The 24,017-nt window shown below is 43.3% G+C and overlaps 1 protein-coding gene across 5 annotated transcripts in view; it reads right to left on the reverse strand.

Annotated features, from left to right (window-relative positions):
* The window catches only part of PISD (phosphatidylserine decarboxylase), a 30,007-nt gene extending 5,990 nt beyond the window's left edge, over positions 1-24,017 (reverse strand). The window contains exons 1-5 of one of the 5 annotated variants that reach the window (XM_074606693.1): positions 23,912-24,017; positions 20,320-20,414; positions 14,750-14,925; positions 505-741; positions 239-377 (exon numbers count right to left, since the gene is read on the reverse strand). In XM_074606693.1, coding sequence (XP_074462794.1) covers positions 239-377; positions 505-741; positions 14,750-14,925; positions 20,320-20,414; positions 23,912-23,961 — 697 coding nt within the window. In that variant the 5' untranslated portion in view covers positions 23,962-24,017. Of the gene's footprint in view, positions 1-238; positions 378-504; positions 742-2,739; positions 2,906-5,136; positions 5,847-9,694; positions 9,805-9,993; positions 10,086-14,749; positions 14,926-20,319; positions 20,415-23,911 lie in introns of those variants that run through there. The other 4 variants (XM_074606692.1, XM_074606690.1, XM_074606689.1 and 1 more) reach the window with 4 other exon arrangements.

The following is a 24,017-nucleotide window of genomic DNA, read 5'->3' on the forward strand; positions in this document are numbered from 1 at the left end:
AGCAATTAAATTCAGATAATCAGAATGAGCCAGGCAAGACAGTATAAAGCTGCTGGTGAGAAAGAGAACCAGAACAGTGACATGTCTATCCCCAAATAAAACAAAACAAAAAATCAGGCCTGCTTTTGTTCCTGACAATGTGGGAAAGAGAAAAAAAAGTAGTAATCTCTTTTCTTTTGTTCTCCGAGAACACTGAAAGGGCAGAGCAGAATAAAAGCAGAACTGATGCAGAACTCACCCTGGCTAAAATGCAGTTCCTCTGTGCAGATGCGAGGTCCCAAGAAAGATTCCAGAGAATAAGTAACCCCTTTTACTTGCTCCACCTCACAGTTTTTTACCTGTCCAAAATTAAGGATCTTTCCATCAGAGGGACTAATCTACAGCAAAGAAGAAAAAAAAAAAAAAGAAACATATTAGGAATTCATTCATTCCTCATAAAGCAGACATGTTCCTTTGGGGGTGGGGGAAGCTGGTAGTGCAAAGCCTTCGTTTCCTTTTACTCACCACACTGTGCAAACAGCAGACTGGTCGTGCTTGTGGTTTCAGCTTCCTGCGGAAGAACTCGCTGAGGTTTCTATAGTGATGCAGGTCTTCCACAGCTGCCTCCTTCATGTTCACTCCAAACGTCCAGATGTACAGGCTGTAAACAGGCTTCCGGAGCCATGTAGGCAGCTCCACCTGGTTCAGGCGACCCCAGGCTCGTGAGAGCAGTCGAGTTGGTACCGATTTGTACAGAGCAACCTAAAGAAAGAAGAACTGCACCATGTCATTCCATCCTTCCCACTGATGCCTTTCTCTTACTACTCTCCATAAGACAGAAAGAATGAAACTGTTCTGCTGACCACTCCCTTCAATTCAGTGGGTTACATCACGCACAGAGTCAGCAAAAAATCAACACTGCTCTTAATTCTCACTCCCTCCATTTTGATGAGGGCAGATGAGGGAGGGACAGGATGAAATATATAACATTCTATAACATAACTATAACATTCAAGTTACTTTTAACTTCCAAATGCGAGGCTTACAGAAAAAGACACATTTCACGTATTCTAGTAGAAGACTCATCAGAAGCATTTAATATTACCAATATATTCATTTTTGTGAATAACCATATGAAAATTGTGAGAAAAATGATTTCTCAGTGTTTGATGACGTCCTCAGATGCATCTACTAATCAGGAGGTTTTTCCACATCCCAGTATCGTGCTGCTGTAATGATACTAATACAATCGAAGAAACATACCCACAGGGATACAGCTACACTGGTATAAATTACACCAGCCTTACTCTTTCTCTCACAACACCAGGAGTTGCTAATTGCAAGAATATAAAATGCCTTTATTCCTGTAGAAATATACCTTTGGACTTACACCAAAGCATAAGCTTTAGTAGCAAGAAAAACAAATGAAACAGCGTTGGTAAGCGATTCGTGTGTGCTGTTGATGTGTCTGGACAGATGAGCATCTTCCTGTTGGTAATTCCAGCAGGTAACTTTTCTGGTAGTATCAGCCAAAAAGCTCACAGGACCAGGATGTAACTGGGGGAGTGTGGGCCAAGGGAACTGAACCGTCGGAAAACGGTTTTGCAAAATAAGTAGTCATCTACTGAATCTGGTACAGTTTTTAACAGTACAGCTCAGCTACATTTAACTCCCAACTAAAAGTTGTTTTTTTTTTTTCTTAGTGAGAGCCATCATTTAGTCTCAGTATTACTCATATCCTTCATAATTAAGTCTTGCAAAATACAGCCATAAACACAAACAGAAGCACATGCTGTCCATCACATCAAATACAGCAAATTAGGATTTCACTCACAAATCACCGTCCTGCATCACATTAGAACACAGTGATATTTCAGAAAGAAAAACACCAACCGAATCTTACTTCAGATAAAAACTTGTAAATGAACAGTACCTTAGGTTATATAAGCTGAAGTACAAAGAAAAAAACCGTTTTGCCATTTTATTATACATGCCTTATACAGTGTTAATTTCTAAAATCAATTTTGCTCAATTTCCCACAAACACTGAAAACATCAAGATACAACTATAAAAATCATCAAAAGTGCTATTTCCCAGTAGGCCCTTCTCCAAAAGAGCCTGGTTTTCAAGCTGATGGGATCAAACGGAACAGCTGTTCAATGAAATAGTCTTAAGGAGGGCAATTTTGTTGCCGTTTTTAATCAACATATTTGTGTGGTTGTTGCATTCCGCAATTGCATGTGTGCAGAAGATCTCCCTGTGCCAGGCTTCCTACACCCTGCTCTCAACAGGGCCAGAGCAGAGGTTTGCACGTCATTTGGACAGGCTGGATTACAAATGCTCAAAGAACCTGAGGAACAGACCCTCTGCGTGCAAAAATGACAGAAAGCACGAGCCTATTTCGTGTGGCCAGGAAAGGGAACTGGGGAAGTGGTTTGCTCTGCCTTATCCTTGCCCTTGTACTTTGAGGTGACTGAAATTATTTAAAAGTTCCTGTTGATTTTCCTGGGTAGACCCCTGACTGTTAAGAGGACAAAAATTCTCTGCTACTGAAAAAGAAAAAAAGAATTTCTCTTAGCAATTAGTCAACACAACTATGACCAGTAAAAACTAAAGGGAAACATGAATTGTATCTCTCTGCTTTCATACCAGTGATCATCAGCCTGTCCCACACAAAGGATCTCTCCACCCCGCTGCTGCCAGCTCCCTGCGGTACAACAGCTAACACACACAAAGCGCGAGAGACCTGCTCACACTTACCCTGCTCATAGGCCTCCATCCCACTCTGGTCAAGGGTTTAAGAGCACCGAAAGGCAGAAGGTAATAGAGAATAGTCAGAGGCCAAGAACGGAGTTTCAGAGCAGGCCTAGACATACAGCTTAGCTGGCCCAACCTTCGCCTCAGGGCCAGCTGGGGAAATTGCAACCTGGAAGATTACATACACAACAGAAGAGGGTCAGCCATCTCGCTTCAGAACCGCCAGCTTCTGAGAGCTGGGGATGAGTTATTCCTGCTAATCTTTACTTCAGCATTGATTCTGCAAGTCTTTACTCCTTTATTCTGATCGGTTCTTCCCACTCCCAAAATAGAAGACCAGGTTATCTCAAAAAAAAAAAAAAAAAAAAAGAAAAAAAAATCCTCTGTCCAGAAAATGGTGTTCGCTCTCAGAGGTCACATTTTATGAATGATTGTGAATGACACCCTCAAACATTAAAGGCAAGATCACTTGCAGGTGACATTTGAAAACAAAGTCACAGGTCATTCATCCAACTGATAACATAACATGATAGTTTACAGTGGAAATAACAAAGAGCAAAGGTTCTTCCAAATATCAGAAGATGACATGCCCAGAAAACATTTCTTGTGACTGCTCCAGCTGTTGGATAGCCAAAATCGACAGCAAACAGGATCCTGACAGCTAGGAATCTGTGATGCTGGGACTTCAGTAAGAACTCTGTGGAGGGACAGCTTTGAGGAAAGAACAGATAATCTGATGAAAAAAAATCCTTGAAACCTAATAAATGGGGGTCCCTCAGAGGGTTCACGTGTTGAAAGCATCTTAACTAGATTGTCCCTTAAGTTGTATTTTGTATCACAAAAGATGTTGGAGCCAAATTTACAGACCTGTTGGTCGTCAGTAACTTTGGGAAATAAGCCCTTACTTGCGAAACAACAGAGTGGCACTCCAGAGTTAGTTAAAACAATTTATAAATTAACTGATTACAAAAGACATCTTTCCCAGTCTTAAACCTTCACTGGGTACCCTGGTTCAGAACAGAGAACACGTGGACAAAACCCATACTGCTTGTGCTGCAAGACAGTCTCCATGTCCCAGTAACCAACTCCTTTGCCTCATAACCAACTGCATCTATGATTTTTTTGTCACAGGGATGTCCTGACTGAGAGGAAACTCATTTTGCACAAATGGCCATGGGAGAAGTTGAACTTGTAACTCTCAGAGAAAAAAGCCGCTCATCTTATTAGCAGAGGACATCCTGGGCCGCAGTTCAGACCCTCGCAGGAGGTCTGGATGGGAGACCCTTCAGGTCCCCATTTATTCTTTGGCTTCCATTGGCATTTCCAATGTTACATTATTAAATTAAATTCTGCCTACCTGAGGGCAAAATATTCACATCTTTTGGGCACTGACTTAAATCCCGGCTAAGCGATTGTTCCCCACACCCTGCTGAAGGCAGTATGCCTGCAACTGGGAAACAGCTGTGTGCGCACACAAACTGGAAGTGGGATGCTCTGGCTGCTCTGAACAGCGCGCTCTCTCACTGGATTTTATGATATGAAGGATGAACTATGAAATACTGTGTATATTTTTCCAAGATGGAAAGAATCAGGGAAATTAAAAGGAAATTTTCTTGCCAACGTGTTTTTTTTAAAACTTGGATCAGAATTAAAATATAATGCAGGCAGGCAAAACTGTCACCACTCTGGGATGCAAGATGGTGCTTTTGGCTCAGAGTCTTTCTACAGGGAACATAACTTCTTTCCCCCTAGGAAATAATAAATAAAAACCAGAAAATGATCTGTGCATCACAATGCAAGGGGAAAAAAAAACAAAACGAAAAAGCCCCTGAGGAGATGAAGTGCTGTCTCAGCAGAGGTAAAGCCGGCTTTCTTCTCAGCAGGAGCTGGGACTGACTCGACGTGGGAATAGGAAGGGACACTTCACATTCTTCCTCCCATCCTTACCACCCACCAGCCTGCTGGAGGGTCAGCGGTGCTGGGAGCCCGAGTGCCAGCATCGAGTGTGGAGGTCCCGCTCCCCCTCCCACTGCTCTCCCCCCCTTCACTGCAGTCGCCCATGGACCAATCCCCGCAGAGCTGCATCCTGGCAGCTCGCTCCGGAGCCCTCGGGCTTCTCACTGCCTTGGCCTGGTTTCAGAGCAGGCCCTCGCTAATTTTTCCATTCTCCTAGTGATGGAGAATAGAGAGAAAAGGAATGAAAGCCTCCTCATTCCCCTTGTCATATAACAGCATGCCCTTCTCTGCCAATTCAATGCATAAGGAGCTTTATAGTAATTAGGCCAAACAAAAGCTTTGCAGATGGCTGTCGCTCCTTCTGCACAGAAACCCTCCCGTCCTCCCTCCCTCGTTTCTCCCTTCAGTCACCATTCCTGCAAAGCAGAAAATGCCGAACAGTACCTGAAACGAGTTCTCCTATTTGGTGTACCACCAGCAGAGCCAGCCGGGCCTGGACTCTCCAGTTGTGGGTGCTGGTCCCCGGCACAGCTGCTGCTGCTGCCGTTCCCTGAACGCAGCCTCCGGACATGAATTTTAACTTTGTGGAGGTTGTAGCAAGAGGGTGGAGGGTTAGATAAAGCTTTATAGCATCTCACCATTTCCCTGTGTGCAGATCTGGTCCCTGCAGGGTGTTTGACTGACACATCGTCAGGGTGACGGTTAGTTGCAAGGCTCAGTCTTTTTTCCTCTGCCTCTCTTTCCTTTGCTTGCTCCGGCACAGGAGAGAGGACACGGCGTCACAGTTCCTAATTCCCTCGCTGGTTTGTCTCTGGATTCCCCCTCTGTTTCCCACTTGTCTCTCTGCTACGAGGGTTGCAGCTATTGCAAACAAACAGGCATTGTGTCATATTTCAACATCCCACTACAAAGCCGACTCTGCACAAGATAAAAACAAGCTGTCCGTATAAGCAGTCCTTGCTTCTTGCTAGTCAGGGTGGCCATTGAAACTCAACTCTCCAAAAAACACCCCGCGGTCTCAGGCTGCCAGGCAGCGGTGCACTACAGCCAGAGGAGCAGCCAGCCGGCCTCGCACAGCTAACCCCGGAGCCGGTCTGAATCCCAGGCTGGGAGGAGGAGGAGTAGTGGGGCGGAGAAGAGGAGGAGATAATTCCCAGCTTCAATTCTGCAGTGCAGCAGCTGCCGCTAAGAGTTCTGGACTGCTGGCCACCAAAAATCCTTTCCTGCTCCTAATGTCCAGCTTGGAAAGAAGAAAACAGAAAGGAAAGGAACGTCTTTCTATTTTACCACCCTTGCCAGCCACCAACATCCATCTCCTGAAGTCTCGTTCCATCTCAAAAGACTCACATAGCAGCAGGTAAAGGACATTCTTCTACAAATACCCAGATAATGAAATAAGCCAGTTTTAGAGCCAGCTTAGTGTTAACATGTCAATTACCCTCAGTAATAGACTCGGTGATTCTCAGTGCTGTCATAGTTTTTATGTCCAATAGAACTAATACACAAAACATGAGTAAAGGAAGCTGTTTTGTTTTGTTTTTAAAGACAAAAAGCTGCAGTATTTCTATCTGAGCATTCTGAATATACACAGAGAGAAATTTCCCTCTTTGACCCTGCAGACCACATCTCCAACATAGATTTTCTGCACCTCCTGTTGCCTGGATTTGGATTGAAACTGAACCCCTGGTTCAGAAAGTGGAAGTGGGCTAGCTACATCTCACCTCGAGATTAAACCAAATACCCAGAACAGTTAAAGTCTGGGTTTAAAAAAAAAAAAAATTTTCCTTGTTTCCAAAGCTGTCTAAACACCATGAAAACTGTATGCTAATAGAGTAGATAAAAAAGAGCACTGGTGGTCTGATGTGAGGGAAAGGGTTGTATTGTATTAGAGATAAAGCAGAAGTGGGAGGGCCAGCAGGAAAAGCTAGAATTAACTAGCTAATGGCATCCCACTCGGGCCTTGAAAGGAAAATGTTCTAGCAAGAATCATGTATTTTGATTGACCTTCAACTCCAAATATTACAGATATTACCTAGAAACACCCCTGGAGTCCCTGCATTAGAGTACTTTTTTCAGGAAGAAAACTGCTATATGGTATTCTGTATCTCAGGAAGTTCCAAGACTTGTGTGGTTTTTGTTGTTTAAGCTGAATTTTAACAATTGCATATTAAAAAAACCCAACCATTAATTGAAGATTTTAAGATCAACAGAAAGCACTCGAAACATACTCCTTCCTCCCTGTGCCCTGTTCCAACTTTTTTTGTTTTCCTATTTAAAATATCATTCAAGTCTTTCTCTGGCTGGCACAAGAAACTCCTACACAACGAAAATGAAGCCATCTGTATAGTAAAATGATGAAAGCAGTTACCCAAAATCCCATCAAAATTCCAAGAAAAGCAGCAAGGAGCACAGGCGAGCTAGTTCTCTTGATTTGCCAGGAACATAAGAAATTACCACCATTAAATACTACATTTTAAATAGAAACCAGCTACATTGACAACAAAAGGCACTTCATCAGACCAAGATGAAAATAATTTTCACACTGACCGTGTGTCTTCACAAAACTGTGGAGAGTTGGTCTGGGGCCGGTGAAGCCAGGCAGGAGCAGGCAGAGTTCCCAGCCCACAGCCTGCCCTTCGTGCGGGTGGCTCGCAGCACCCGGCCCTGCCCAGCTCCAGCTGGCCAGGCTGGCACCCTGCTCACCGCCCTCGTCTCCTCTGAGGACCTTCACCTGTGCCTGACTTTGCAGAAAGACAGAGCAAACAGAAGTCTTATCTATAGTTCCTTCAGGACTCTTCCCTTAAGGGTAAGGGAGATAAACCCACAGGCTCTTTCAGTAGAAATTAGTTCTCATCCCCCAAAGCACTTTTAAGAAATTTTTACATTCGAGATTGAACAAACCTGATTCTATGAAAGCAGAGAACAAGTTAAACAGCTCATCTGCTCCCTAAAAATGGATGGACATTGAAATGTTCTATAGTCCACTGCAGTGGGGACCACTACCCTTCAGTTCAGAACAGAGTGGTGTGAGAGATTCCTCTTCTAGGAGGGAGAAATATTGGTGTTAAAAGCTTTTTTCCTCCATTTCTTCAAAAAACTGAGTTCAGATGAGTAAGACAACCTATGTTTCTCTTAAGTTCTGTTCTGCTGACCTCACTACATTCACCAAGATGCAAATACCCGAGTCCTGCTTAAATGCTGACATATATGGCAAGTTGCCATCCCTGTTGCAGCTGCCCCAGAAACAATGTACGGTTCCTACAATGTAAGGAGGCTGAAATGAAAAATCCACCATGAGTTTATCTATCTTCTTTCCATGGGATAAGGAACAAGAACTGGTGATCAACCAGTTCTCAACAGAGGAACTCACATAATGGCATCTCAATAGCTGGATTTCTTGGGATGCAGGCAGTCCCATAAAGCCTGTGTTATTAGCTTAGACAAGAATCTTAACGCTTGTCGGCTTGTAGGAGGTTGGACATCAGTACCAGGCTGCCCCACCTGTCTGGAATCCATGTTCAGTAAATAAAAGCAGCAGTTAGCAGCAGGTATAAATCCTTAGAGAATTATTATCTAATGGAGAACTGCTAATCTGCCAGCTATGCAATACTGTTCTGCTCTGTCAGCTCAAATTAGCATCAAATCCAGTGACCCCATTTAATTACTTGTCTTTTCATTACTACCTCAAGCCCTTCCCTCACATTTTAAAAAACAATAAAGCAAGGCATTTTCAAGAAAGACTAATATGCAACCAAACTTCAAACCTACAGTCTCAGTTTTAAATCATAAGCATGAATCGTTAGGCTTGGAATGCGCTAGTCAGATGCTCGAAGTCCCCTGGTCACACGGTCTACATTTGGTAACAGAACTACTGTTTAAAAAATGCACCGCACGCATCCAAATGCTGTATTCTGTTTAAGTGCCAGCAAAAATAATGTCTTGCAATCAGGGGAGAGGTACTCAGTGACCGTTATTAAAGGTCCCATTCCTTTCCCGGCAGCATCTGTTTAATTTCAGACACGTAGTCCCTGCTCCCACCCAACCTTTTCCGGAGCCAGGCCAGCAAGAGAAACACTGGATGCTCCCCCCGCAGTCAGGAGCTCCTGAGCTCCGAGAGCACAACAGAACCGCCTCATGGTGCGGGAAAGCCCCGGTGCAGGGTCAGCGTCTGCCAAGGGCATGTGATTGTTGAGGAGCGCGGTCACTTCCAGCTCGGCCGGGGAAGAGTTGGCCAATGGTACCGCCCTCCACGCGTTCACTGGTGCCGGCTAATGGAACCTACCGTGCTCCGCTTTAGCCACCCCCGATTTCTAAAATTCTTTACTTTTTATACGGAGAATCCTTTCTATATATTTTTTTCTTAGTTTAATTTTAAAAAGCTCGATCGTTTTCCACTGACGTTACATTGCTGTTATATTTGCATTTTATAAATAGAGGGGGGAAAAAAAAGTGGTATTTTAAGCTAGCCATAAAAGGTTGGGTGGTTACCCGAATTCTGTGCAAAGAGCCTGTTACATAGTCTCAAAGATTTTTTCTGTGAAGCAAGGATAAAAAGTTGTATTTACTTTTGCAAAGGGACATGAAAATTGATGGCGCTTAAATACACTGTATTATTTTAATATTTTGTAACAATATTTTCCATTGCGTGTTTACAAAAAAGACCTGTATTTTAGCTTAAGATACCTGTAAAGCAAGCTCTCTGTTCTGTAAGGGACCTCTACTGGAAGCACAAAGGGCGTCGCATCTTCCCAACCGAGCAGGACCAGAGCTGCTCCGGCCCCCGCCGCCCTCCCGGCGGGCGAGCCAGCGACGGGACTCTGAACTCTTGATAACGCTGGTCCAAGAGGCTGATTTTGTTTAAATCGGCTAGGAGATTACTCGTGAGAGAGTCGAGACTTTGGAACATCTCTACTGAAACTTCCAGCAAACCGGAGACCGACGACTAATGGCCCCTGGCTCACCAGACCCCGCACGCCTGCCCCGCCAGCCCAGCCGCCCCTACCTGATGCCGCCCAGCACCGTCTCCTCCTTCCCGGCTTTTCGCTCCCCCTCGCCCGGACGCGATGCTCGCCCGCCCTTTTGAAGCAGTTTTCAGACAGGTGAACAAAGCGGCGGATCGCACACCCCACCGACGCGCCGGCCGCGCCTCTCCCTCCCCCGGACCCCCGCGGGGGCTCCGCGCCGCCGCGCCCGGGACAGCGGGGGTCTCCGGCCGGGCCGGCCAAGCTCCTCCCCGGGCCGGGCAGGGGAGCGGGACGGCGGGCTCCACCCGCACCCCGTCCCCGGCGGGCCCCCACCTACCTCCCAGCCGGGCAGGGCACCCCGCCGGCCCTGCAGGCGCTGCTGCTCGCTGCCGGCCGGCCCTCGCCTTAAGGAAGCGGCGCGGGGCCCTCCCCCGCCTCCCCTCCCAGCCACTGGCCCTCCGAAGCGGCTGCCTCCCCGCAGGGCCCCGGCCCCCTTCGGAGGAGGAGCCAGGGCAGGAGAAACGAAAAGGAAGAGAAAGCGGAAGGGAGCGCAACCCGGCGGCAGCGGGGGCCCGCAGTCCAGGGAAGGGCTCTGCCCCGGGGGGCACCCAGGCGCTGTCGGGCACCGGGAGCAGGGAGGTGCCGGCATCACTGCTAAGCTTCCCGAGGAGCCGCCGGGCAAGACCCTAGGGACACCAGACTGTGGCAGGGAACAAGGCGATAGTGTGGGCGCTGCTCATCACCCGGCTGCCTGGGCGTTCCACGGTGGTGTGCAACTGTGCTGGTGTGCAACACAAATCGACACAGGCGTTTTCAGCCAAAGCAAGAAAGTGCACTGCAGCATCACAAAGCGCTCCCAAAACGCAGTTTAATTGCTCCGTAATCCCAGGAAGATACTCAAGAGATTGTACGAGAGAGAACAGACTTTCACAGTCAAAAAGGCATCTCACAGGTCTGATTAAAAAAAAATACTGATTTCACTCAGTTCAGTTTCCCAGGACGCCTAAGAAAATCATTTACACTGTCACACCCTTCACACATTGTGATGTTGCTAAAATTTCACCCCTTTTAACATTTTCTGACCATCTTTGTCACGCACATTGGACCACTCTACAAGAATTTTTTTTGAAATTGCATGTTTGCTCAAATAAAACTCCAAACATCAGAACTTGTGAGCAGGAATGAAGAACAAGAGACCAACCAGCTGGAGATTATGTTTCATTCTTCCAAAGCTGGATTAAAAAAGTATCAGAGATTTTTCCATTATTAGCCCTTTCCTGAACTTGATACACACCTCTTACCATAATACTAAATGTCTGTCCCCTCTGGGCCAAGAAAAGCTCCTTCTGTATTGTACTGCCAGAACAGCATCCAGTGTCCTCTGTTACATAAATACAAGCAGTTTTTAATATCAATAGGCGGATGACTGAGAATCAAGATCCTAAACCTATACTCCAGTACTTCCTCACTGTATTAAGCTGCTTTTAAGAACTGTGGCCCATGACAAGAAGCTGAGGTTCAAACAGGACAGAACTGTGTATTAATCTGCCATCTGTATTATCAGATGTCACTACAGCTCACTTCCCTTAAAGGTTCACTGTGTTTTTCCTGATGCACGTCATGCCAACAAACTGCTTTTTGCTTACACAAAACAGAACAAACTATGGAACCAAAGGACAGCTACAAGAAGTTCCTCTCTAGAGGAAAAACTTGTTCACCTGGTCCCTCTGTTCACCCACCCAGCCTCACTCTTTGGTGAAGGTTTCCCTGAGTAATTCTTCAGTCCTGTATCAACACTGCCCAGCCAGGTGAGAAGAGGCAAAATGCCTGTAAATTAGCATATGAATGGCATGCCATGCATGCAGATCCTGGCCAGGAAATGTTCTGTGACAGCAAGGATTTGAAACAATAAGCTTCCATCCATCTGATAAAGATCTACCTGTCTCCCTCCAAGCCCTCTGCTTTACCTCATCTAATTAAATGAAAGCTGATCCTCACTAGTATTCACAGTAAGAGACGCTAAGGCGTTAATCAGCTCAAGCTATTAGCTACATAATGTCTCTAAGAAAGTTATAGGAAGAAAAGGTCTGTGCTAAAGAAACAATAGTTTTGTTTTTCCCCTGTGGAAAAACTTAAGGAACACTTGACTTAAAACAGATTAATTTTTTTCCCCCCATTATTTTATGAAGTTTGAGCAAAGCAAAGCCATATAGGACTATACTCTTTTTAATTCAATCAAAAACTATGCACACTTCTGTGACGATACTGATATGTACCTCTGCAAAAGGGAGATCCCCTGCTTGCACAACATGATGATGACGACGACCTACTTCATATCTCTGTCTTCTGCTCAGAAACAGGAGAATCTGCCTTACACACAGAGCTGTCGGCTGGAAGATGGCGCATGCTCTCCCATGAACACGAGGTTAGTACCGTGGATTCTGAACTCCACAGCAGCAGGCTCGGCAGTGAGGGCACGTGCAGCAGTTTCTTGGTCTATATTACACTTCCAAAGCATGTTCAATCGCATTTGGTCTCTCTTTGCCTATGCAAAGACTTACTCTGCTCTGAAAACAAACCGACACCCACATTCCTAAGTGTGCTTCCAGGGATGCAAAAACCAGAATAATGGAAAATGATCTGTCAGCGAAAGAGACACTCCGCTTTCCAATAAAAGGGAACAATGCAGCTCTTATTCTTCTTGAATCCTTCATTGTTTGGCATATTTCTTGCCATGCCTGAACAGTTTCTCTTTTTCCTGATAACTGTCAGGCTTCCTTTCCCTCCCACACAAGCATTCAACAGAATTTCAGCATATCAGGATGCACTAGGAAACTTTGTTAGTGTCTCCCACTAGTATCTGCTGCATGTGGACCCTGCTTATCAGTTTGAAAGTATTTGTGTGATACCCCACTGCAAAAACCAAATCCTTTAGAGCTGTTTCATCAAAAGCAATACTCGTAGCTTCACCAAATAACAACAAACCAGCATATCAGTATAATGAAAGAAAGCAAATTTAATAAGGGGATTACCCAATTTCATACGTAAAAGTAAGAACAATAACAAAAAACATTTGTTTTCAAGTATCAAAACTGATTTGACATTGCCTTTTAAAATAAACACTCCATGGACACTTACCAGTTCTTTTTTAATCAGAAAATAAAACCTGTTTGAAATAACCTTCAGCAGGAAAAGAATATACAGAAGACAGATTTACAGACAAATTCCTCAGCCATCATAGCCTAAGCTGTTAGCATCTGGACTCTCTAGATCATATCTGATTTGGGTCACTAGTGAAAATAATTCAGGGATTCCAGACTAGTCCCCTGCAGGCATGTGGCCAAACCACTCACAAACTGGCAGTGTGCTCAGGAATGCAAAGAAACAGGGATGCTAAAGGTCATGCTGAAGCATCCCCTACACAATCCTACAACTTTTTAACTCCTTGCCTTCAGAAATGGCACTGAAACAGACACTCACCTGGCTGCTCGGAAGAATACCACATACACGTTAAATTGTCTAACACAGAGTTGTACAATATACTTAATATTTCAAAGGATATACAGCAGTTGTAGGAAGTTATGAAACGTTTCTTACTTCAATGCTGCAAAGGATATTTAACCTATGAATCTGATATACATACTGCAATTCCACAAAAATTTCTAAACTCGTTGGAATCCAGAAAGAAAAGGCAAAAATTCCTCAGGATCAGCAGGAACCATTACAGATCTAGGTGTTATTTAGGCAAAAAGGTCTTACTACATATTCACAAAGAAAACAGGTAGATTTTTATTAACTATGTATTAATTCCATCTCAGCTTCCTTGTAATGTATACCAGGCATGAAGACATAGAGGAAGTATGTGAAGTGCCAGGAGTAGCACAGATTGAGCAGCTAGTGAGAAGATAAACACTACAACTACTGCACAAGCTGTACCCATAGCTAGAACTACTAGGACAAAAAAAAAAGTCCTCAGCACTGAATGTTTTTTGAATTTTATTATATGCAATTTTAGTCTTGCCTATTTTGATTTCTGTATTTAAGTCTGTAAATTACACAACGTGGTTAATTTGCTACCTTGCAATGCAAGGCGGGGAAAATGAGAAAGTGGATTGCACTAAGCAGAGCCACAGCTCGGTCAGTTACTGCTAATGTGTGGCTTCTGCTCTCTCAGGAGTGCGGGTGGACAGAAGGTTGAAGATGAGTCTTTATTGTGCGTTGGCGGTGATGATTTCCAACAGCACAGAGGAGCAGAAGCCAAGGGAAGGTCATTCCCTTTTACTTTGTGCATATTAGACTGCATCTGGAATACTGTGTCCTGTTTTCTTAGGATCAAGAACGATGTTGATAGACTTGTGAACGATGTTGATAGCCCCAGTGAAGGGCCAGCAGCATAGCCCAAGGGTTCGCAGCACATGGCCTCTGAGGATGGGTCAAGGGCATTGGGCTTGTTTAGCCTGGAGAAGACGTAGGAAGGGACCTAACAACAGCCTTCCAAGGTCCAAGAGGAGGCTACTGAGAAGATGGAACCAGACTCTTTACTGAGAGAGCTGGAGAAACAGCAGCCATAAATTGAAACAGGGAAGGGTCTAACTGGATATAAGGATAACATTTTTCACTACGAGGCTAATTAAGCATTGGAACAGGCTGCCCAGAGACCCTGTGGAATCTCTGCCCTTGGAAATTTTTAAGACCCAAGTGGACAAAGCCCTGAGTAACACGGTCTGAATTCAGTGTTGGCCCAGCGTTGGACTACGTGACTTCCATCTGAATAATTCAATGCCTACCAAACATCATCTTATTCAAAATACATAACACTTGATTAACTATCCCTTCTACCTCTGGTCTGATGAGTATTTAAAATAATAAAGTGTCAGCCATACAAAAAGATGGAGGAGATGCCAGCAGTTCCTAATGTATCATTACATCCACTTCAGCCAAAATTATAGTTACTTAAGCGACAGAAACTTTAGTTCCACAATTTGTCAAATGCACTGGCAGCAGAGGACAAATTAAACATTCCCCTGTTGGAATGAAAGCAAAAGAGCTTTGCATCAAACATGGCAGAAGCAAAACTTCCCCAAGTTTCTTACCTCCCACTCACTTGCAAGCTTCACAGGCACCTCTATGCCTCTCTTCTCCAGCTGTTCCAACTTGTAATCCTCGTATTTTCTGTATCCTGCATATCCCCCACCTGTAGCTACCAGAACATGGAAGGGGCGCAGGCGGAAGACTTGTCCTACTGGAGCAGTATGAAGCTTCTTCCTGTCTGTAACAGGGAAAAAAACCACCAGACTTCAGGAAAGAGAACAACTACACAGTAAAGAAAAAAACATGATGTGCAGTGAGCGGTGTCAGCTTCGGTGATGAAAATGTGATCAGAAATCTATGGCACAGAAGGTATGTATAGATGCTCCTAAGTACTCCAGTTTTTGCAGCTTACCAAGTTACTGAAACTCAGCTGGTGAACGTTAACTGGTCATTTGTGGCCTTAACTTCATCTCCCTCCTCCTGCCCCACATCCCATCAAAATTCTTCCCCCAAAAGTATATAAAATGAGCTGCCTGAAAGCACCGTGGGGCTGAGTTTCTCATGACTTTGCCTCTGGATTTCTATCATACTTTCCAACTATGAGATCTTCTAAGTTGTTACTATACCAAATAATTAGTTGTTGGGAACAATCTGTAGTACTGTGGAGCTTCATGCTTCTCAGTCATTAAAGCTTTCGTTATAGTTAGGGAATCCCCAAATTGTACAGCTAACGGGAAGAGGGAAGGAAATGACGACCTGCTTTAGTGTAGGTTTGATAAACAGGATAATAGACTCATTTTTGCTGTAGTACAGGTCACCACACACACAGACATCTAGTATTACGTCTGTTTCTCACTGAGAACTGCCAAGCTCCTCCTGCATAACACAAGCCTTGCATGTCTTCTGTGAGATACAGATACCCCGCACTGTCACTAAGCAACAGGACAGCCGCACAGGGCAATCACAGCAGTGGGAATTATTTCCCTTGCAAAATCTTCAGAGAAAACAAATATGTTTGGGCTAAGGAAGTATTAGACTATGCTGCTTCTATCTGTATTACAGTCAGTCTGAACGTTCTCAGCAATGAGCATAAGTAACTATCGGACAGAGAAAATGCCCAAAAGAATTAATTCTCGGATACTGATTGGTGTAATTTCCACAACAATCATTAACATGGATGAGCTGGAATCAAAAAACAATGGACTATATCTTGTTCCATCAATGTCAGGCTTAGGGTTTGACTGTGAAAGGATGCATTAACAACAAAAAGAATTCAGTAAACACCAAATCTATTTCTAGGCACGCATAGAGACAAAGCATAATTGCTTAGCAATCTGGGAAGCTTTAGTTCTGAGGGGTAAAGTTGATTAGAAGTATCCAGCTATGCTTCATCCACTATGCTGCAAAAAGATGCCCAATAAAACAAGATGTGAGCAAGAATTACTTTTACCAAAATAGTATTTCTGCTCATTTCTTTCCTACATGTGTGATTTAAAACACTGTTTGAATTACGTCCTAAATTACATCACAATTCGAAAGCAGGTTTATTCTTACTAAAAAAAAAATAATAAATTAAAATCCTGTTTTCTGGGGGAAAAAAAACAACAAACAAACAAGGCAGCAACTACAGTTACAGTTAAGAATTCTTGAAAATATTCTACCCCAAAGAACAGCGCTCAATATAAGGACAGGGATCATTTAGAATAGCTACAGAAAGCTTTATAAAGAAAGACTTTTATTTATTTTGAATTTACAAAGACTCTACAACCTCTCAACTTTGCATCATCACTATTTCAACAGACACGTCTGTACAGAGACCAAGGGTACTCTTTAGCCCTAAAGCCTTTAACTCCCTTCCCACCACATCTTTGGTTCTAAGTTAGCAAAGCTGCTCAGCTATTTCACCAGAGCTTAGCAAATTCCCAGACTAAAACCCCTCAGCAGGAACAGCTCTTTCTGGTTTGTATCCAGGGAGAGGCTGTTTCTGCTTGAAGAGCCTCTATTGATTACACTGATGTGAACGTTTCTATTCTGTGCTAGAGAGCAAACCATTTGATGTTCCACAAGCCACAGCAAACACTATTTAATCTGATGATAAATGATGTGAAGAGTTGACTTTTCCCCGCCTCCAGCATTAATGCAACAGTGCTCCTGTGACTGGTATCCAAAACATGATCGTTGGCAAAGGCATCCAACACATCATTGTTAATCTTTTTTTGCCCTGACAAAATAAAATTCCACACCTTTCAGATATGAACGGAACTCACAAAACAAGTTTACAAATTCCAAGACAAAAAGATTAGTTACTGATTCTGGCAACAATACCATGTTCAGACACTTGGCACTGCTTAGAGACTTCAGCTGAACATCATGTTCTCCAATGATACTAGCACCACCACAGCTCTCTGGCAAGCGGCATGAGAATGTGAGGAAAGCTCATGTCTTGGCACGTGAGCCAGCAGAAATAAGTCCAGGACAAGAGGAAAAAGGTGTAGGACTTTTAACATACTAATAACATACTTTTAGATGCTTTGAACCCTACATCTGAACTCCATACTGATAAGGCTAACCTGTTTCAGATTTCTTTTAAACATTGAGTTTATTCAGCAAACAAGAATAAAAAGAAAGTAACAATTTCCTTCCCTGGAACAGATGAAAAGGACTCATTCCCTCAGAAACATTAAAAAACACAGGATGAGAAAGCAAACTGCATAATCAAAGGCATGCCCTAGTCTATGCAATCAGATGCAACGATATAAATACTGCTTTATTACTCTCACCAAATTAAGAATTTCTTCTAGGAAAGGATACAAACACTTAGAGGAGGCTATTATAAGGAGTAGAGATAAAACTGAAGAATAGTTATATTCTCTTCCTAATGACATCATTTGTAAGTCATCTAGATTTAAATCCAAATCAGGATATGAAATATCATTTCAGGATTAGAAAATGGCTGGCTCAAAAGTTAATTTGCTCAAAACTCAAAGCTAACTTCAAACGACGCTGTCTTTCACGTGATCAACAATTTTGCATTATGCATCTCAGCTTCCTAGTTGTGTTTTTTTCCTGTAAGGACTAACTTTGATTTCTAGACACCAAAGAGCTGCTGTTTGTATCAATCTGTGTAACTATATTTTTCAATAATGAAATCTCCATATATGATATGCCAGACAGAGGATTTGGACAGGCAAGTTAACTCAAAGCAATGGTTATAGAAAATAGGATCAATACCTCAGTTGGCAAGGAAAACAAAAACTGAAGACTGTATGCAGTTGTTATGCTAATACATGACAACACATATGCTAAAAGTTTACAAACAAATATTTATTAAAAACAAACAATAATATTTGATCTTCACTGCATTACCCAGCTAGAGTAACTCCAAGTGCAAGCATCATTTTATTCAGGTCTAAAACATTTCATGTAAACCTCCTTTGATTTCCTGATTTATTAAAATTACAAATACCGACTGAAATATAAAAGGATACTTATACCTTTTCTTTCTTACAGGCCCGTTAAGCTGCTGAAGTCTGAATTCCTCAGACTTCCCATGGTGAATAGCTGCTAAGAGCTGCACTACAAAGCGGGTCATACAGCTGAACAGTTTTGAACAAATTCCCACCTGGTATGTGCTGGTACTTTCTTATTATCATTTTTACATTAAGCTTGATGTTGCCCTTCTGAGTCACTCGCTTCAGGTCTAGCATTATTTCACTGTCTTTCATGTTGACAACAGATATCATTTTAGCTGTCAGGCTCATTATTAATGACTATGCTATTACAATGCTTTCTCAGCCAACAGCCATCCAGACTCTTTCACATCACCTTCATGACGTTGTCCAAAGAATGATACAAACATGCCTGGCCTGCCACTTGGCTGTGCTGTGCTGCTAGAAACACTCTAGAGCAACGAAACACTTAAAAAATGTCACAGGACACGCAAAACAATTAAACTGATGTAAAAAAACTTCCGATTTTGAAATGAAGGAGAAGGATACAATGGAAGTGTGGGAAGTACACAAACTATTGGCTCAGCAAGTTCATTAAAGTGGGGGTTTTTTTTTAATATAAATGCACTATTCTAACATGAATCTCTCTGCTAAATTGTATTGTCTTTAAAAAAGTAATTCCTCAACTGTAGAATCTTCAGAAAACTAACGTGCAGAAGTTAATGAATAAAAATAAACCTATGGTTAATGGGTTTTAATTTGCTAGAAAAAATTCGGATATTTGTAAAAGTTTAAAAGTTACAAGTAAAGAGATTCCATTATACGTGCTCTTCCCCAGAGTCCTTTTTCCTCTAGCACCTGTTATTACTATCACAGTCTATCTGATTAAATTTGCTTTACAAAATACTCTACTTTCTTCAGTTGTTGAAAGTAGAGAGTACAGGGAAACATGAAATCCCTCATTTTGCATACAGCTGACCAGACAAAGCCAAGAAAGTGACACTGTTGGTAAATGACTAGCTCCTAGTTTACAGTAGGTTGTTAAGTTGTACAAAAATGCTTGCAGGGAAAAAGTTTGATTCATTAGCGTGCCGAGATGGATGTGATATGAGAAAGCTGCATTTGTATTGTATTTACATACAGTAAGGCACGTACAAAGGATGCAGAGCTGCCTAACTACTGTAATGTCTGAACGTATTAATTAAATAGCAAACTTGTCAAAAAACATGTATTGCCAAGGAAGATGCAAACAGATCCCAATATAAATTTCCCTTAAGGTGGGGGGGGAAGAGAGAGGAAAAAAATAGAAACATAGCAGCCATTCACTTTATTATTTTAGCTCCTTTGCTGCTGGCCCTGTTACACAAGTTTCCTTAGAAGTGATAATCCCAGTGAAAAGGATGATTGTCAAAGTATCAAAGAAGCTTAAAAAAAGGCAAATAGCCTCAAAGGAGGTACATTAAAAGACACCATTAGGGCAGCAGATGTCATAATGACAAAGCAAGCAGGTTATTTTCTGATAAATACACACAGGTATAACACAGTGTGAGAGTGAACAAAAATTATGAGAAAAAACCTCCAGAAAATAAACAATTGCATGGCCTACTAATAAGCCTCAACAGAGGTATTGCTGATTTGGGGGCTGACATTCCCCACGATAGGATCGGTTCTGCCTTTCCAGTTTTAGCCAATACTGCTCTGGATACTATAGCACCTAAACTGCTGTCCAGATACGCGTCTCTGCAAGGTTCCTCATACCTAGGAAATCATCGTGGAACAGATGGCACTTCCAAAAGAACACAGAAGCCTTCCACCTTGGCTAGGGAAGCTATTTGTCTAAAATGCTCCTCTTGTTAAAGGAAATTATTTCTAGGTGGGTTTTTTTTTTTTAAATCGCTACATTTGCTATCCAGGTATTCCAAAATATCTGAGAAACAATGAGTAACACCTCATAGGGAATCTTATGAAATAGGTACATACACTACTTTTACTCTCTGGAAAATAAAAGGAGTAATTAATTTGCAAGCTTGTGTCTATGAAAATGCCATGAATTGAGTAGGTCTCTGATGCTGGGCTCCCACTTCTGCTTTAATCTCGAGAATTTCCAATATGTGACTGCAATTTGCTCAACTTTGGGTAACCCAGAATTTAAAAATACTGGGTAGATACAAGCCTTCACTTACCACTGAAAAATGTCCTGGAAGGTGGCTGCTTCCACAAGACTCCAGTTCTAACATACAGGTTCTCATGTATAAGGAATTTACAGCTAGTCAGCAAACTGCAAATACAACCAACAAGAAACAGTTGCTTAAATACAAATGTTTACCAATGCAAATTGTTAAACAGTTCAATCTAGCGATAATCTTATATTCAGACAAACAAAGAGGGGAAAGTCTCCTCAAAGTAACAGAAAATTCCTACTAAGCTTATTCCCTTCTGGCCTATTCCTTCCCTAAAAGGCCAAAAATCCCTGAATATCCAACTGCTCCTACAGATATTTATCTCATGTTGCATTTATTTTATCTTTTATTTTTCTTACCAAATACTGACACATGTTCCCCTTGAGCTTAATTCTATTGTAACAGTGATACCATACTGAGTATTGTATGTGCTGATCTCGGCAATAGCCCTTTTTGGGCAACTAGTTATGTCGTCATTATGTATCATATCCTGGCCTGTTTGGAGCTCTAAAGTGTCAGTGATTATGAATATAACCTGAGTCTTTTTTCAAAAGCAAGCTAATATAATCTAATTTCATTTTGTTTTATGCACTGCCCTGGCCTACATCCAGGTAGCAATCTACATCCAGGTTTAGTAATCTGTTTGGGTTCCCTCCCCCCTTTTTTTTTTTTTTTTAAATAAGCAATATAGAACTGATGAGAGTTACTACTCTCTAAATCAGCTTCCAGTTTAACATAGACCGATTTTATCCAACTGCATGCAAACAATTCCTTTAAGGTAAGTAAATTACTTGTATTTTGCTGAGGAAAACAAAAACGTTTAAAACAAGATTGCTCTACTTACAAGGAAAGTACATAGCACAAGCATCATTATCTTCTGTAACAACGTGGCTAGTGTATTTACTTCCATCCAAAGGTAATGTTTATAATGGGTGAAGCTGAATTCAGCCATGCTGATTAAAACAAACTCTGCTTGTAAATGTAGTGGTAAATTTTGTAATGATCATTTAGCACTTGGGATTATTCCATCTCCCCCAGACTGCTACACAGGTGTGTCATTTAGGAACCTCCTACAACAGCAACTATCTTAAGAGACACTTATGAATGAGTTCACCTATCTTCTTCCTCGCCGTGCTGGTAGGGAGGAGGAGTACATAGAAAAATTACGGATTCTATGAAGAAGTAATATAATTTATTACACCAACTGGTATAGCTGGAAAGGTACAAGTGCTGCCAGGCACAGAAGCTTTTCTTTAGAATTTATCTTACCACTCCGTACACTGGTGAACTGTAATGCGAGTGGTTTTGCCACTCTGAAAACATGTAAAATAGACTTATAACTGGCCAACACAGGGAAAAGGTTCAACCAGGATTCTTCATATGTTTAATATATAATATTTCATTTCATGTTTCTAATAAATCTGAAAAGGATCCATTCAACTGTACAAGAACTATGCCCATTCAAAGTATGTACATAAGCGCGTTTAGACAAGTACATGAAGATGGCATGGCAACACCACAACCTGCTGTTAGACAGGGCAGGAAAGCGACAGTGTTCTCACACCAACAGGCTCAGTCCCTTGGGAAGAACCAGGTCTGGCAGGTCTTTGTGCAACCCGCTCATTCCCGGGATGCAAATGCCATTGCTGGCATGTCTTCATTCAGCTCTCCGACCTTTCATCTGCTCTTGATCAGATATACACCAAGTACAGAATTACTTCCTTAGCTTACAAGCTATTGCATAATTTAAGGAGATTCAATTCCAGGAAATGGTTATTAGTAATTTTAAGAATTAATTTCAGGTATCTACTGAGTTACATACAGACATTATCTCTTTATTTAGGAGTCTACAAATAGCAGATTTCTTCTCTAGAAATCACGTGATACTAGTAGACACTTGCTAACAATGTTTTAATGTTAGCCAAGGAAATAGCTGTAATTTTCACTTATCCCCTATAACACGGTCAGTAATACTTCACTCTGCCCTTCAGCTTCATGGTCTCTATTAAAACCACCATATTAGCTCACATGTGGCAGGACAGTCCCTCCCCAAAACATGTATTCCCGTAACCAGGTGCTAACCATGCCACACTGCTGCATCATCTCCCAGGATATTATTTCCTTAGCAAGACAGAAAAAGCATCCCACACTGCCGCAGAACCTGCATGTTTTACATAGCAACATGATGTAATTTTATCATGAACAATGAGGTCAGCTGATCCGCTTAGGTCACACACCAGACCTACACTAATTTGTGGTATTACAAGGCCTGATTTACAACATATTGAGACACCTGGCATAAAAGCAGCACTTGCCCATTAGTAAGCTGGGAGCCTGCGGGCTACTTCTAAGGCATTCAAAAAATGAAGAACTAATCCAGTTAGCACTAGACTTAAATTTACCAGAAAAGTTTTAGAACCCTAAAAAGTCGGGAGAAAAAAAAAAATATTAAAACTTAGCTACAGCCTAAAGCGCTAGTGTTCTCAAGACATATATTAGTCTTGATGCATAATGACCTAAAGACAAAATAATAAAAAAAGCACAGGCAGAACAAAACTAGCTGTGCTGGCTTCACAGGAGCATCCAGGAGCTGTTCATGTTGCCAAGGCAGGGCAGGGCGTCCCAGGACTTGGTACTTCAGCAGACAGATCACCACAGAGGAAGGACACAACAACTAATTGCGGATCCTAAGCTCTTACCAAAATTGGTTTTGGTGTTCAAGATGGGGAAAACCAGTCTCCTCCTTACTCTGAAACCTGTCTAAAAATAGGTAAAGATGCCAAGACTAAGTAGTTTACTGTCAGCCTCACCTTTCCCACTCCGGACAGCCTGACCTTGATGGGTACAAGTATGTAGGAGCGCGTTGGGCTCCTGCCTGTGCCACAACTGGAGGCTGCTGGAGCGGGAACCACCAGGACCCAAGTCAACTTCAGCCCATGAAGGACAACGCGCCGCTGCCAGGCACCGAGGCCCGATGGTAACGGCACACTCTGGTGCGTTCTCCAGGTTTTGAGAGAAAAGGTGGAGTAAGGGGTTTGTGTGTTCTAAGCACACAGAACTGAGTCCTAGAAACATTACTGGTACAGTACAGCTGTTTCGTTGCTGTTCAAAGCACAAGCCTTAAGAGAACCCCCGCTGCACAGGCCGGCCGGGCCCTGGCGCTCCCCTCACAGCCCGGGGGTTACATAACCCCACCCACCTTCTGCTGGACACTGAGACACCGACAGCCACGAAACACGGTCAAAATCATACAAGGCCACAAGCTATTCTTCCTTAGAAAAACCTTAACCCTTCATCTTTCTTTCCAGGAGGACAAGACTCCTCGCACATGCCCAGGGGACAGGGCCGAGGCACCACAAACAACCCCGCTTTCACCCCGGCCGGAGAAGAGGGGGCGGCTGCGGCCCCCGGCCCGGGGGACGCCGGGCCGCCGGCCGGCTCCTCCTCACGCCCCCCGCGGTGCCGGCTGTCAGACAGCGGCTGCCCCAGCTCTGCCGGGGCGGGGCCGGGCCGGGCCGGACAGCGACAGCCCCAGCGCCCCCGCCGCCGGGCAGCGCCGTACGGTGCGGTGCTCTCCCGCCCGCCATGCCCGTACCTGCTCCGCCGCAACGCGGCCACGCCGCCCCGCGCCACGGCCGCCGCCATCTTCCCGCGCCGTCGCCGCCACCTCCTCTGCCACTGCCCGCGCGGGAGGGCGGGAC

Source organism: Larus michahellis, chromosome 13 (assembly GCF_964199755.1).
Source record: "Larus michahellis chromosome 13, bLarMic1.1, whole genome shotgun sequence".
Lineage (NCBI taxonomy): Eukaryota > Metazoa > Chordata > Aves > Charadriiformes > Laridae > Larus > Larus michahellis.